Genomic DNA, 14,367 nt, shown 5'->3' with positions numbered 1-14,367 from the left:
TAACTTTAATGGCATAAAACTGAAAGAAAACCACAACATGGATGGACATAGGTGATATACACTGAAACCCGATGCCCAAGCTAGAATTTTTTTGCAAATACAAAAGACTGACTTTAACACAGAACATAGCAAATGACCTTGCAAAATTAAATAGATTGATGCGGAGGATATTGATTGAATTATTTTCCTAAGCAGACTTTTGAGAGAAACAAATCCAGAAAGACAATCTAATATAAATGTTTCCGTGTCCAACCAAGTTCTCTGGAATTTTAATAGGATTCCATAGTATTAAGAAAGTTGCGCCTGTAAAGTCACAACCAGTTCTTGGCAGCCTCAGGATTTTCAAGGCAAGAGACGAACAGAGATGATTCACCATTGCCTCCCTCTGCTTACCAACCAGAGACTTTCTTGGTGGTCTCCCATCCAAGCCTAACCAGGGCAAGCCCTGCTTAGCTTCCCTGGATCTGATGGGGTCTGGCCAGCTAGGTGAGGACAAAATGTACAGAAGTCAGGAATAATATCTTCAAAATAGCTGAAAATCATCCCTGGCAGACTAATTCTGTGCAAAACATGTTTCAGGTGTGTCAGTTGTATTCTGTTTTTATGTTGGACTACATTTTTATGGAGCACTTGGAAAACATTGTTTACACACATGCCCACTGTCATATTGTGAGGTGGAGCAGTTATCACAGTTGTCATCTGTAAACCGCTCCGCGGGAGCGGTAAAAATAAAGCAGTAATGGATAAGTGGGCGGAGAAAGGGGCGTGGCGAGTCTCGGATAATTGGCCCTTTGGCCTGTCCCAGACGTCCTGGACTCAGGGAGGAGGGGGGCGGCCGGGGGAGGCTTCAGCACAGGGCTCGGAGCAGGCCCGCGCTGAAGCCGGGGACTCGGGGGGGGGGAGGCCGGGGGGGGCCTCCCACACCCACCCCACTGCCCGCTAGTGTCCGCTGAATTTTGGCTACAGCGGGCTTAAATTCTAGCCTAAAATAAATTGGCTGGGCCCATTTTAAGCATTTTACAGCCAATGCCACATCTTCCTTTAAAAGACACCTCTCTTTTTGGCAGGAGTATCAGAACAGGCTGCTTCTCCTGGTTCCAGAAAAACAGCAGCTCAGTGAGAGGATAAACCATGCGCAGCTGGGCAATTCTCCTAGTAAGTACCTTAAAGTACCTAGTAAGTACCTTCTCGGATTCTTGCTCCCTGAGGAACGAAGAACTATAAAAGATCCAGTAGTGCACCAGCCAGCACCCGCATGGAGACGCAGAGCTCTGCACCAGCCGGCGCCCCCCCCCCCCATCCGCACTGCAGCACTGGCCACCTTGCGCTTCTGTGATTGCCAAAGTGGCCAAAGCGCGCAAGCCTAGGAGGAAGGGATAAGCCTAAGAAGGGGACAGAGGCTGGTGGGGAGAGGAAGTCTAAAAGGGCAACATGGGAAATGGGCTGGCTGGCTTGTATGGCAAAGAAAGGATTTCCTCAGAATGTAGAAAATCTGCAAGCTTACATGGCTCAGTGGTAGAGCATCTGCTGGACATGCAGAAGGTCCCAGGTTCCAACCATAATGTCGACAGCAAACAGGTGGTGTATTAGGAAAGGCCTCTGACTCTGTGATGATTTCGCCCTCCCTCACAGGATTTTCCTTTATATTGTTCTTAGTTGAGCGGTCCTTTTTCCTCTTCTTCTTCATTTTTCTATGACTGTCCCAACCAGCCATTTGAACGTATTCGGTGAGATGCTTAACCTAGCCTAGGAAACTGAAGAATGAGATTGAAATATTTCGTTTTGTCCTGGCTTGGTAATAGAGGTTGATGTTAAAAAATAACAAAACTGGTTTTATTTAACACTGAAGGGAAATGGTCAGGGATTAATCAAGTTTAGGACTTGTGAGGTGAGGAACGAATCATAGAATCATAGAATCATAGAGTTGGAAGGGGCCATACAGGCCATCTAGTCCAACCCCCTGCTCAATGCAGGATCAGCCCTAAACATCCTAAAGCATCCAAGAAAAGTGTGTATCCAACCTTTGCTTGAAGACTGCCAGTGAATTAATTTTGTGTAAAAATAAACACCAGGGAACAGCTTCTGTTATTCAGACAGGTCTTTAAAACTTGAGGAGAGAGATTTCTTGGCCGTTTGGCCTACAGAATGCTATGAATCTTCATGGCCGTGGAAATGAAGGGGGGAAGATAAAGCAGGGAATTTTGTTGGCAGAGGTTAGCGTTTGATCTTTCTTCTACAGATGCAGAACTTAACTCGCTGCATAAGAAGTCCTCGGAAAAGGAGGGGCTGTGCCAAAGACTGAGGGAACAGCTAGATGCGCTTGAGAAAGAAACGGCTTGCAAGCTCTCTGAAATGGACACATTTAATGCCCAGCTCAAGGTACAACTTTGTGGTCACCTTTTAACTCTGAGCCAGATTGCTGGCTGACCTCCTGCAGTAAAAGGGCAGCCACTCTACCTGGTTGCGTTGGACGTCTCTCCTTGAAAAGGTTTTTGTTCCTCACTCTGATTTTCTGTCTGAACCCGTCATCTGTTGCTCAGTGTCCATAATATGCAAAAAGTTAGAGTTTCTGATGTCAACATTTTCTAGTTTCTAGGTCCTCCCCCCTCTCCCATACAGGGGCAGATCAAGAAACTGAAGCCCTTTCCATCGCGGGTCTTAAGTTCCTCAACTCTGTATCACCATGAAGACATGCAAAATAGTCTTTTTAATATTTGTGTTACTAATAAAAGCTAACCGCATAGTGTAAAGAGACAGGGTGGCCAGCTATTTCTGCTTGCTTTTTTGCCACGCAACAAACAACAAGACAGCTCTTGCTCTGGATAATTCTTTCTAGCTTGCAGCAGTAGTGTTGTAAACTATTAATGTTGTATGACAGGAGTCCCCAACAGGGTGTCCCTGGGCACCAGGGGCCTGCAAATATCTGTTTTAGCACCCACAAAATGCTTTAGGGAAGTGAATGGGGCCAGGTAGAGCTTTGGCTCAGCAAGGCATCTGATTGACTGTTAGAGATTTGATTTGCAGTGCAGATTTTTTAAAAAATGTTGCTTGGGCAGCAGCTGCCTCCACAGGAGTCTGCACCAGGGGCGTCCAAACTGTGGCTCTTCAGATGTCCATGGACTACAGTTACAATTATCTCTGCATGCTGGCAGGGGCTCATGGTACTAGTCCATGGGCATCTGGAAAGCCACAGTTTGCCCACCCCTGATCTACACTGTGTTACTGAAGTTAAGCTCTGACAATTTGCAGCCGTCAGTCTGTGGCTGTGTGGGCCATGCAGTGTCAGAATTCCAAATGTGCCCAAGACTCAAAAAGGCTGGGGACTCCTGCTATATGACTGCTTCATAGGTGCTTAGATTGTCTATCTACAACATAGATGCTTAGATGCTATCTACAACAATAAGGTGGGAGAAGAAAATTTGGTGCATTCTTCAAATTAGGGGTGTGCATTCGGCATAAACTGAGAGGAAAACGTACCTGGAAAATACCTTGCCGGTATTTTCCAGGTACTATTTAAACCAAATACAAACTAGAAAATCTGATTGGCTACCAATATAGGTGAGCCCAAACAAAGCCAAAATTATTTAGGTATATTCAACTGTTCTGAAGATCAGCTGGGGAGGCAGGGGCTGAGAGTTCTGGGCCACCTCTGCCAGGGCTAGCTCCTCTTACGGCTCCGTTTAAACCATGATGCAGGAGACGTCCTTCCAGCCAGCATGGTTTCAACTGTGCCATGGGAGAAGCCCTGCCAGCCAGGTCTGCGTGTGACACAGAGAGACATCCCTGCCACCTGCAGATCCTACGGCCAATTCCCCTTAGAGTGTGGTTTAAACCATGCTGTAGGTCGGGCTGTTTCTTTTTTTATGGTATTTTTCTTCTTGGATCTATTAGACAACCTTCCCCCCCCCCCCGACAAAAAATGGGGATTTCCATAATAATCCTAGATCTGAATACCATACTGCTATTGGGTGTAATTCAGTCCTAGAGGAGATCAGCCCTGCCTGCTCCTTAGAAGGCCAGACCCTGAAGATGAAACTCAAATACTTTGGCCATCTCATAAGAAGGAAGGACTCCCTGGAGAAGAGCCTAATACTGGGAGTGATCGAGGGCAAAAGAAGAAGGGGACGACAGAGAATGAGGTGGCTGGATGGAGTCATTGAAGCAGTCGGTGCGAGCTTAAGTGGACTCCGGGGAATGGTAGAGGACAGGAAGGCCATGGGGTCGCGATGGGTCGGACACGACTTCACACCTAACAACAATAACAATTGGGTGTAAAATTTTTCAGAAATACCTACAGAAAATGCCATGTGTTTTTTTGTTCTATTTTGCACACCCCTAGTTTAGATGGGATCCCATTACAACTCTAGCAGTTCCCTACCTCTAACCAGTCGAGTGCAAAGTGTAATGGCTTTTTTTTAATTATCTGCCTTATCTTACAGTGTGACACTGTGGATGATTCTGTTCTTCAATGCCTTTTGTGTCTGCTAAGCTGTCTGAACAACCTCTTCCTCTTACTTAAGGTTATTTTCTAATCTTTGCCTTTTTTTGCTTTGAATAATTTCACAGTTCCCTCCGTTTCTTTTTTTTAAATGTTGCCTGTCCTGAGCATTTAACTGAAAATCTTGCTTAAGCAACCTATTCTGTGCTGCAGAATGAGAATAAAGCTTCTCCCCACTACCCCCTTTTCGCATTCCGCTTGCTTATAAAGACATTCTGCATATGAAGACTTGCTTCTTGGATCTATATCAAGTAAGGCTTACTAGCAAATGGGCTCTAATATTGTAAGTTACTGTCAGTCACAAGCTTCTTAGGTACAACTGAAAAGGACCGTGTGATGCAGTTTAACATTTGTCATCCATACTAAGGTTTAAAGAGATGTCTGTAATGGTATAAAAACAAATAAACACACCGTGTAGCAGAATTTGTTAATTACAGTGAACAACAGATAACAACTGTGTACAATCTCTCCAATGAAAATGTTTATTAGCAGAATTTGCTTGAAGAAAAAAGAACTGAAAACGTTTCGGTGTATACCTGCTTCAGTTCAGTTCTGTAAATCTATTAATGAATCAGTCCACAAATTAGCAACTTGTACAAAGGGGAAATTTTCCATTAGCATATAAAATGAAGTGCAGCTGTTGCAGATTAGAAAGGTCAAACAGACCTGTCAAACTAGCAATTCTGCTTCACAGTATACTTATTTCATTTCTACACTGTGTGTTCCTCCGTTTGTTGTATTGACTTGTAATGGAATCCAGGCTGGTTGGGCAAGATTTGTCTTCTTTAAAAAGTCCTGAATTTCAGTAGTCCAGTCACTTCTGCTAGGCATCATCAGAAGAAAAGCTATGGAGAGGGTTAAAACATGTAGGGAAATCTACAGTTTGTTAGAAGATTTTTGTTTCCCCAAATGATTTAGATATGGGACATTGCTTCCTTTCCATTGAGAATTTGTATATTGCCTCCTGGCCGCAGTGCCTTGTTACCCTCATGTAGATATTATACTAAGCCAGGGGTGGGCAAACTGTGGCTCTCCAGATGTCCATGGATATCTGGAGGGCTCATGGAAATTGTAGTCCATGGATATCTGGAGGGCCACAGTTTGCCCACCCCTGAACTAAGCAGTACCAATGCACCTATATAATTTTGTCCTGCACATAGGCTACATTTGTTGCTGCAGTAGAAAACAGTGAATTGGGGAATATGAAGCAAGACTTCCTTTCAGTTGCTCTGGGAGACTTGTCATCCCAAGGTTTCCTACCATTTTGAGATTGTTGTCCTCTCAATACGACATTTGGCAATGGAAACATTTCATTTCATTATTTCCCCAAGAAGGTATTCAGATACTTCCAGCTCAGTCAGCATGATATATATTAATTAAAACTTTAAAAATAAGAAACCTTATTCAGGATTAAACTGTCACAAAATATTGTGTCAGATTTCTTAGTTGGGTATGGGAATTGTAAAATGGTGACAGAATCTGAGGATGAAATTTCTTTTTCAGCTTCTGTTTCAGTTTCTCTGGATATGCATGGGCCAGTCACTATTTGAATCAAGATGTTAAAATTAGCCCTAGGTTAAAAAAAATAATAATCCCCAAGCATGCTAGCATAATCAGGCAGATGTTGTAATCTGGTAGGAAAATGCCTGCAAACTTAGGGTGTTTTATACATAGCATTACTAATATAAAACAAATATATAGAAGGTTATGCTTTAAGACTTGGAGAAGGTTTTTGACTGTGTAGAGTGGGAAATGTTTGGTCTAGATACATATAAATGTAAATCTAGAATATTGATGAACGAGTGTGTGGAATCCATTTGAATTGTTTGAAGGGGCATGGTAAAAGTATATCCTGTTCTTTTGTTGTTTTCCCATGGCTGTCGGATAGCCATGACAGGAACAACAAGCAGTTTTGAGACAAGAGTTCAGTTAGAACTCTTTTCTTCACAGGTAGAGTTGCATTAATGGTAGCTCTCTTGAATTCTCAGATTCCCTTCAACTCAGATATAGATCTAGACAGAGTAAATCAAACGTAGGAGTCTAAACGTGCAAAGGGAGTTGAAATAAAAGGTTGCCTGTCCCATGGAACGCAATCTGGCTTGGTATCTTGAAATCTGGCTCCATAAGGACATTTCTATGGTTTGGCTATAATCATTACAAATTACAAATGGAAATAGTAAAGATCTCTCCTTGGATTCCATCCATGTTTGGCCACAGTCTTCTTGTGATAGGAAGGAGGGAAGATTTTTTCCCTCTAATTCCGTAAGTGTCACCGGTTGCAGGCTGTCTACCCTGCCTCATAGAACTCCTTCAGGGCCATTGATGATCAAATGCAGGGGTAGTCAACCTGTGGTCCTCCAGATGTTCATGGACTACAATTCCCATGAGCCCCTGCCAGCAAATGCTGGCAGGGGCTCATGGGAATTGTAGTCCATGAACATCTGGAGGACCACAGGTTGACTACCCCTGATCAACTGCACTGTGTAGGACGGCAGACTCCTACTCAAGTTTCATCTCTTAGTCACGCAGGAGTATGAAATGAGGCAGGATAGGGAACCCCCACAACCACAATAACCCCTCAAATGTAAAAATATTTACAATACTTAGAAATATTTAAAATGCCCTTATATGAGCAGGTTGACCCTCCCCCTTCCAAAGTATCCAATGATTGGCCTGGAAGGGGTGGGAAAGGGAGGGGCCCCTGCTCTTCAAGCCTTTGTGGGCCAAAGCTCCTAAAACTTAATTGACCTGTGTCATTAGGTGAGTCTTTCTTTGAGGTTGGGGGGGGGGAGGGTTGGAGGCGCCTTTTGGAGTGGTTTTTCTTTTAACTCGGGGTGGAAAGGCTGTGGATGGCTTGGCTTAGAGAGCTTTTTCTTAGAGGTCTTTTTAAAAAGAGTTCGGCGTTCACCAGGATTTTTTTTTGGGGTGTGTGTGAATTCTGGGTGATGTCACTTCTGGGGGAGGGGGCACGGCAAGAAGATGTGGCCAGCTGACATCAATTCTGGTACACCTCAAAGGCTGAAAAAAAAATTCAGGTGTGCCTTCATGATCAAAAGGATGAGAAAGGCTGCTCTTGTCTACATCTGTATACTAATATTTTATGTTTTCTTGGCATATAATACTTGGTATCCTGAACAGTGTATTTGGTGAGAGTTAATATAAGTGTTTATAGCCTTATATACCTATTATAGTGCCTGTTATTATGTTCTTTTCCATTCAAAAAGCAGGATAGCAAGCCACAGTGATAAGCAAGATTCTGGGCCACTACCCTTTCCTTTAATTAACCCCCTAGCTTTTTCTCACATACTGATTACGGTACTTCATAGATCTAGTAAAATGAGCTGATTGTGGCTGTACTAATTGAGGGCCGGCTTGGTGTAGCGGTTAAGAGCAACGACCTCCAATCTGGAGAACCGGATTTGATTCCCCACTCATTTTCCACATGCAGCCAGCTGGGTGGCCTAGGGCCAGTCCCCGTTGTTTCAGAGCTTTCTCCCCCCACCTCTTACAGCAGGGGTAGTCAACCTGTGGTCCTCCAGATGTTCATGGACTACAATTCCCATGAGCCCCTGCCAGCGAACGCTGGTAGGGGCTCATGGGAATTGTAGTCCATGAACATCTGGAGGACCACAGATTGACTACCCCTGCCTTACAGGATGTCAGTTGTGGGGAGAGGAAGGATAGGTGAGACTCCTTCAGTTAATAAAAAGAGGGGTTCAAAATAAACAAAGAGCTCTTCTTCTGCGTCTCGCTCACTTCCCATCACTAGCAGAAAGCTTTTCTTGAACTGTAAACATCAGAACAAATTTAGAGTCTGGTGGCAACTTGAAGACCGACAAAAGTTTTATTTGTGGTATGAGCTTTCGTGTGCACGCACACTTCTTTGGACACAATGTCATGAGTGGAAGTAATCAGTTGAGACTTAGAGATGGAGTGAGAGGGCAAATTAACATGCAAAATTGCCCAGGTTCCAGAGATACATAGGAAAAGACAGCAATGAGGATATGTTTGCCTTCACCTGAGATTGAATTGCATGGGAACCATTCATTGTAGAATAAGTATGCCACATTGAGGGAATAATGGGCAAATAGTCAGTTGCTGGCAGCAGTGAGCTGAGTTATTGCCTTCTTTCCCCTTGCCTAACCTCTAAGCATGGAAGCTTCTAGGAATTTCATATTCCGTGAAATGGAGCATTTGGTTCAGAGACCATAAAAAAGCATATGTATGCTATTTCTTACAAGACCTCTTGTGGCGCAGGGTGGAAAGGCAGCCAACATGCTGTCTGAAACTCTGACCATGAGGCTGGGAGTTCGATCCCATCAGCTGGTTCAATGTTCACTCAGCCTTCCATCATTCCGAGGTCGGTAAAATGAGTACCCAGCTTGCTGGGGGGTAAACGGTAATGACTGGGGAAGGCACTGGCAAACCACCCCATATTGAGTCTGCCATGAAAACGCTGGAGGGCGTCACCCCAAGGGTCAGACATGAAGAAGAAGAAGAAGAGTTGGTTCTTATATGCCGCTTTTCCCTACCCGAAGGAGGCTCAAAGCAGCTTACAGTCGCCTTCCCATTCCTCTCCCCACAACAGACACCCTGTGGGGTGGGTGAGGCTGAGAGAGCCCTGATATCACTGCCTGGTCAGAACAGTTTTATCAGTGCTGTGGCGAGCCCAAGGTCACCCAGCTGGCTGCATGTGGGGGAGCGCAGAATCGAACCTGGCATGCCAGATAAGAAGTCCACACTCCTAACTACTACACCAAACTGGCTCTCAGTGCTTGCACAGGGGATACCTTCACCTTATACTATTTCAAACTGAATAGCGTTATACCAGTCATAGTTACATTACAATCTACTGGTTCAAATGGATTATATCAATTAAGAGATAAAATACAGTGGGCATTTGGCCTTTCTGAGCGATTGTCGAGAATGTAGGTAAGCCTACGTAGCGAGGTTAAGAAACCAATACCTTTCTTAAGTTTATCAATTCAGAAGAAGAATTGATAAATCTGCCCATTTTGAATTTTGCCGCTTGACTTTATTGTGAAGGAGATGGGTTTGGTTTGTATCAAGTCTCACACTTGCAACACATGAAAAGCACTTTAATTTCCTTAAGTTAACCTCCCCCCCCCCCTTTTTATGTGTTTGCTCATTTGTCTCTTCGGTTTCCTTATCAGGATTTAAGGGAGGCCTGCAGCACCCAGGAGGTAGCCCTAGAGCAGCTCCACCAGCTCAAACAAGATAAACTGAGAGAGCTAGAGAGAAAAAGAGCCGAGCTGGTACAGAGAAAGAGACTGGAGGAGGAGGCGTCTCGGTAATGCGATGGACAAAACCTTTTCTGTTTTCTTTCTTCTCTCCCCCCCCTCACCCCCCAATACTCTCTCAAGTGGCAAGTTAAAATAGACCAGTGTTTTGAGGTCAGGGGTCTCTCCAGCGGAAGCTGATACTTCAGTTTACCAAATGTTTTGCATTGTCTTGTATCTCGGGGGTCGTCAACCCCCGGGCCGTGGCCTGGTACTGGACTGCGGAAACCTTGGGACCGGGCCACCGGCGGCTGCGCCTCCCTCTCCCTCCCCTACCCCACAGCAAGAAGCTCACTGGCCCTTGAGCGAATCGGCAAGAGCCGCGCTGCAGGCGGGGCAGAGGGAGGCGTGGCCGCCGGCACACCGGCGGGTGCAAACGCACATGCGCGGAGTTGCCACGCATGTGCATTTGCACCCCTGGTGGGCATAAACAGGTGTGTGTGGCAGTCCCGCGCATGCACGTTTGCACAGAGCTGCTATGCTTGCACGTTTGCGCCCACCGGTGGGGCACAAACACGCATGCCCGGCAGCTCCACGCATGCGAGTTTACTCGGAGCTGCCGTGCATGCGCGGCGCCCAGGCCTCGCTCTCCCCCCCACCCCCGCAGGCCGGTCCCCACCCTTAAAAAGGTTGGGGGCCGCTGTTGTATCTGATGCTTTGTATTTAATATCACAATGGCAGGGTTTGGGTGGACACTATTGCAAACCACCATTAGACTAGTGGTAGATAAATTTTCAAATAAGGTTAGCATTGCTCAGTACTTGGGCTCAGACAGATACACACGTATAAGGATCCTTCGGGTCCGTGCCCCAACAAGAACACATTCCACACAAGACCAGCTTTGTTTCTGTGGCATCATTGCCTTAACAACCAGCGACATGGGTAGCCAGCCAGCTGCTGGCAATCACAGAGTTTCCTGCAGTTCCTAGAGCAGTGTGATGTCACGCCCGGGTTTTCTCCGAGAACAGAGCCAGCAACAGGAGCTGTGGCCGGCATCGAGAACTTGGGGTGGGAGATATCCCGCTCCCAGTGGATAACTGACATCCCTGTAGTTCTTCTGGGAGCTCATTCCAGAAGGTCGAGGCCAGGACTGAAAAGGGCCTGGTTCAGCCAAACATACATCTCTTAGGCCAGGGATCACCATCCTGTTCACATTGGTGGGACAGAACGCTGTTTGGAGAGTGTAGTCAAGCCCAGACCCTGGATAGCCTTAAAGGTTAGTACCAAAATCCTGAACCATCCAGAATTCTACTGGAAGCCAGTGCAGCTGCCTGAGTGCAGGCTGGATATGGGTGCTCCATGGTGTTCTAGTGAGGACCCATACACTCTGGACTAGTTGCAATTTCCAGGTCAGGGACAAGGGTAGGCCCACGTAGAGTCACCTATCCTGGAGTCACCCATCCTGGAGGTGACCAGTTGCATGCCGTGTACGCAAGGCAGCCATGCTTCCTCTCCTGGAAGCATGCATTTCAGTAGTTAGCATATGCATATCAGCATTTCTACCACTGCTATCCTTAATTTGGACCTTCCACTCTGCAGAAAGGCTCTGCCCATAGAACCTGCTTTAAGAATCCGTGCTGATGCTTGGTTTTCTATGAAAATACAATAAAGTTTATTTCATTTATGGCGTTCCCCCTTTTTATTTAAGAAAAGCAAAACAGGAAAAGGAGAATTTGTGGCAGGAGAATATCCGGAGGGAGGAAGAAGAGAGAAGAAAGCGGCTACAGGAAGAGCGAATGCAGGAGAAAATCCACGAGAAGCAGAAAGCCGAGGAGGCCCTCGTGCAGGAGGAGGCGCAGCAGCAAAAACTGATGGAGGAAAAGAAGATAAAGCAAGCAGAGATGCTAAGGCAGAAGCAGCAGGAAGACGAAAGGAGGCAGCAGGAACAGATTGCCAAAGAGGCAGAGGAGCGACATAAACAGCTGGAGGAAGAGAAGCGACGAAAAGAAGCAGCTAACCTGCAAGAGTCCGAGAAACCCGTTTCTCAGCTGCGCTTAAACGAGAGGTTGGCGGGCCTCCTGAAACAGGTGGAGGGCGGAAACAAGACAGCGTGGAAAAATGAAGGTATTTGTGTGCCTTGAGAAGAGAAGATTGACCCGGGTCGCTTGACGCTTTGCAGTTTGGTGGCTGCCTACGGGGTATCTTCTGGTGCTTCTAGTGCAGTGGTCCGCAAGCGTTTGCGCGCTGTGGACCGCCGCTCCGGAGTGGGGGGAGAGGGTGGCCCGCGCACACGTGGCAGCCCCAGCGCAAACGCAGGGGCGCAAACGCGTGTGCGCGGCACTCCGCGCATGCACGTTTGCGCCGCCACCATGCCGGCGGCCGCAGCTCCCCCTCCCGGCCCCTCTGGGCCGCCAGCAAATCGGCCGCTAAAACGGCCGATTAGCTTGTGGCTCGACAAGCTTCTCTTATTTATTTATTTATTTATTTAGATTTATATACCGCCCTCCCCGAAGGCTCAGGGCGGTTTACATTAAAACTAGTCAACGATACATGAAACAGTCTTCGTTAAAACATACAGTAATTAATAACAGTGGTTGTAACCATATAACAGAATAATGTAACAGTATAACAATATAATAAAATAATATAACGATGGAACGGTGCAATACCACAACAGGTCCAGAGCGCTCTGGTGGAGTTCTGGGAGGAAGGGGGGAGAGGGGGGAGGGGGAGGAGCGGGGGGGGGGAGGGGGGGCCCTTCATTCGCTGTTGGTTGTGCCTGGTCTCAACCAAATGCCTGGTGGAGGAGCTCCGTCAGGGCCCTGATCTCCTCCGGGAGCTCGTTCCACCAGGTGGGGGCCAGGACAGAGAATGTTCTGGCCCTGGTTGAGACCAGGTGGACTTCTTTAGGGCCAGGGACCATTAGCCGGTTGGTGGCGGTGGAGCGCAGAGCTCTTTTAGGGGCATAGGCAGGGAGGCGGTCCCTCAGGTACACTGGGCCCTGACCGCGAATGGCCTCCCCTCTTCCTCCAGCTGTTTACGTCGCTCCTCTGCCTCTTTGGCAATCTTCCCTCCCCTCCCGAAACAAGTATCTTGCCGGGCCACAAGCTAATCGGCCGCTTTGCCGGCCGATTTGATCGCGGCCTGGTGAGCTTCTCGCTTGGGGTGGGAGGGAAGAAGGAGCCGCGGCCCGGTGCCGAGGCCTTTGCGGCCCAGCACCGGGCCACGGCCCGCGGGTTGGGGACCACTGTTCTAGTGAATTCACTTTTTCTGCCACAGTTTGAGCTAGAAACTCTCTTGGTGTTTTGGAGAAAACTCCCTGGATGAACAGCCTCTAATGAATCCCCCCTTGACTTCACAGGCCATACTGCGAGTGCCTCTGATGCTAGGAAATCCGTTGCCTTTGTGAACTACAGAGCTTTATACTCCTTCGAAGCCAGGAATCACGATGAGATGAGTTTCAATGCTGGCGATGTAATTCAGGTAAAAAAAGATGATTTAAATACAGTTGCCTGGGGTGCTGGCGTATCATAGAGTTGGAAGGGACCTCCTGGGTCATCTAGTCCTACCCCCTGCACTAGGCAGGACACGCACAACCCCATCGCTCATCCACTGTCACCTGCCACCCCCCTTCAAAGAATCATAGAGTTGGAAGGGATCTCCAGGGTCATCTAGTCCAACCCCCTGCAGACTTCAGGAAATTCACAACTACCAGCCCACCCACAGTAACCCCGATCCCATGCTCAGATCAGTGCAAAATAGATAGAGTGACAGCAAGGGCAATTTAAAATGGCACATCTGGTCATTAAAGTGGTGGGAAGTTGATAACGTTATACAGGACCTCCTAGTCTTTTTGAGCCTGTACACTCCACAGGAATTCTGGCACAGTGTGATATGCCACAAAATGGGTTCTGGAGATGTTGCCGGTCAGAAAATGGCTGCTGAAGCTTACCTTCAACCACACAGTGAAGGTCCTTGTGCTGTTGCCAAGCAACATTTTTGAAATCTCCACAGCCATCCCCCCACCTACTTTCTATAAATACTTTGGTTCCAGGAAAGATGTCAGGAGGCAGTATGGCATCCACAGTAGTTACCACACTGGAGATCCCTCTTGCAATAGTCTGGTGACATCCCTAGGGACCTTTGTTAACTGTGTGTGTTTGCGTATGTGTATTACAAATGTTTCCTCAGGTTGACGAGAAGACTGAGGGAGAGCCTGGCTGGCTCTATGGGAGCTTCCAAGGTCACCTTGGGTGGTTTCCTTGCAATTATGTAGAAAAAATGCCTGAAAACGAAAAAGCATTTCCATCTCCGAAGAAAGCCTTACTTCCCCCTACAGTGTCCCTGCCAGCTGCCTCAGTTCCTGCAGAGTAAGTAGAACATCACCTCAGCCCACCACATATAAAGCCAGGCAGAATTTTACAGAAGTCTCAATTTTATTCACATCCAGGAAGTGTCAAAGGCTGTTAGGTAACGTCCTTTCAGTTAGTCTTCCAAGCCAACTGCTGCATAAAACCAGATGCTGGACTAGATTGACACTTGGTCTGTCAAGCCTCCATTCAGTTTCCAATAAGCAGATCCATTGTAAACGAGAAATATCTTTATTGAAGAAGATAGTGAACAGAAAAA

General features: G+C 46.9%; 1 protein-coding gene across 4 annotated transcripts in view; it reads left to right on the top strand.

Annotated features, from left to right (window-relative positions):
• The window catches only part of ITSN2 (intersectin 2), a 115,667-nt gene that overhangs the window by 55,370 nt on the left and 45,930 nt on the right, over nucleotides 1-14,367 (top strand). For 3 of the 4 annotated variants that reach the window (XM_077316940.1, XM_077316949.1, XM_077316966.1), the window contains exons 15-21: nucleotides 1,068-1,155; nucleotides 2,240-2,379; nucleotides 4,440-4,520; nucleotides 9,673-9,809; nucleotides 11,447-11,862; nucleotides 13,100-13,221; nucleotides 13,930-14,108. In XM_077316940.1, coding sequence (XP_077173055.1) covers nucleotides 1,068-1,155; nucleotides 2,240-2,379; nucleotides 4,440-4,520; nucleotides 9,673-9,809; nucleotides 11,447-11,862; nucleotides 13,100-13,221; nucleotides 13,930-14,108 — 1,163 coding nt within the window. The remainder of the gene's footprint in view (nucleotides 1-1,067; nucleotides 1,156-2,239; nucleotides 2,380-4,439; nucleotides 4,521-9,672; nucleotides 9,810-11,446; nucleotides 11,863-13,099; nucleotides 13,222-13,929; nucleotides 14,109-14,367) is intronic. The other variant, XM_077316957.1, reaches the window with a different exon arrangement.

Source organism: Paroedura picta, chromosome 1, assembly GCF_049243985.1.
Source record: "Paroedura picta isolate Pp20150507F chromosome 1, Ppicta_v3.0, whole genome shotgun sequence".
Lineage (NCBI taxonomy): Eukaryota > Metazoa > Chordata > Lepidosauria > Squamata > Gekkonidae > Paroedura > Paroedura picta.
The sequence above is the reverse complement of the archived record's forward strand: the minus strand, read 5'-3'. Positions and strand labels throughout refer to the sequence as shown.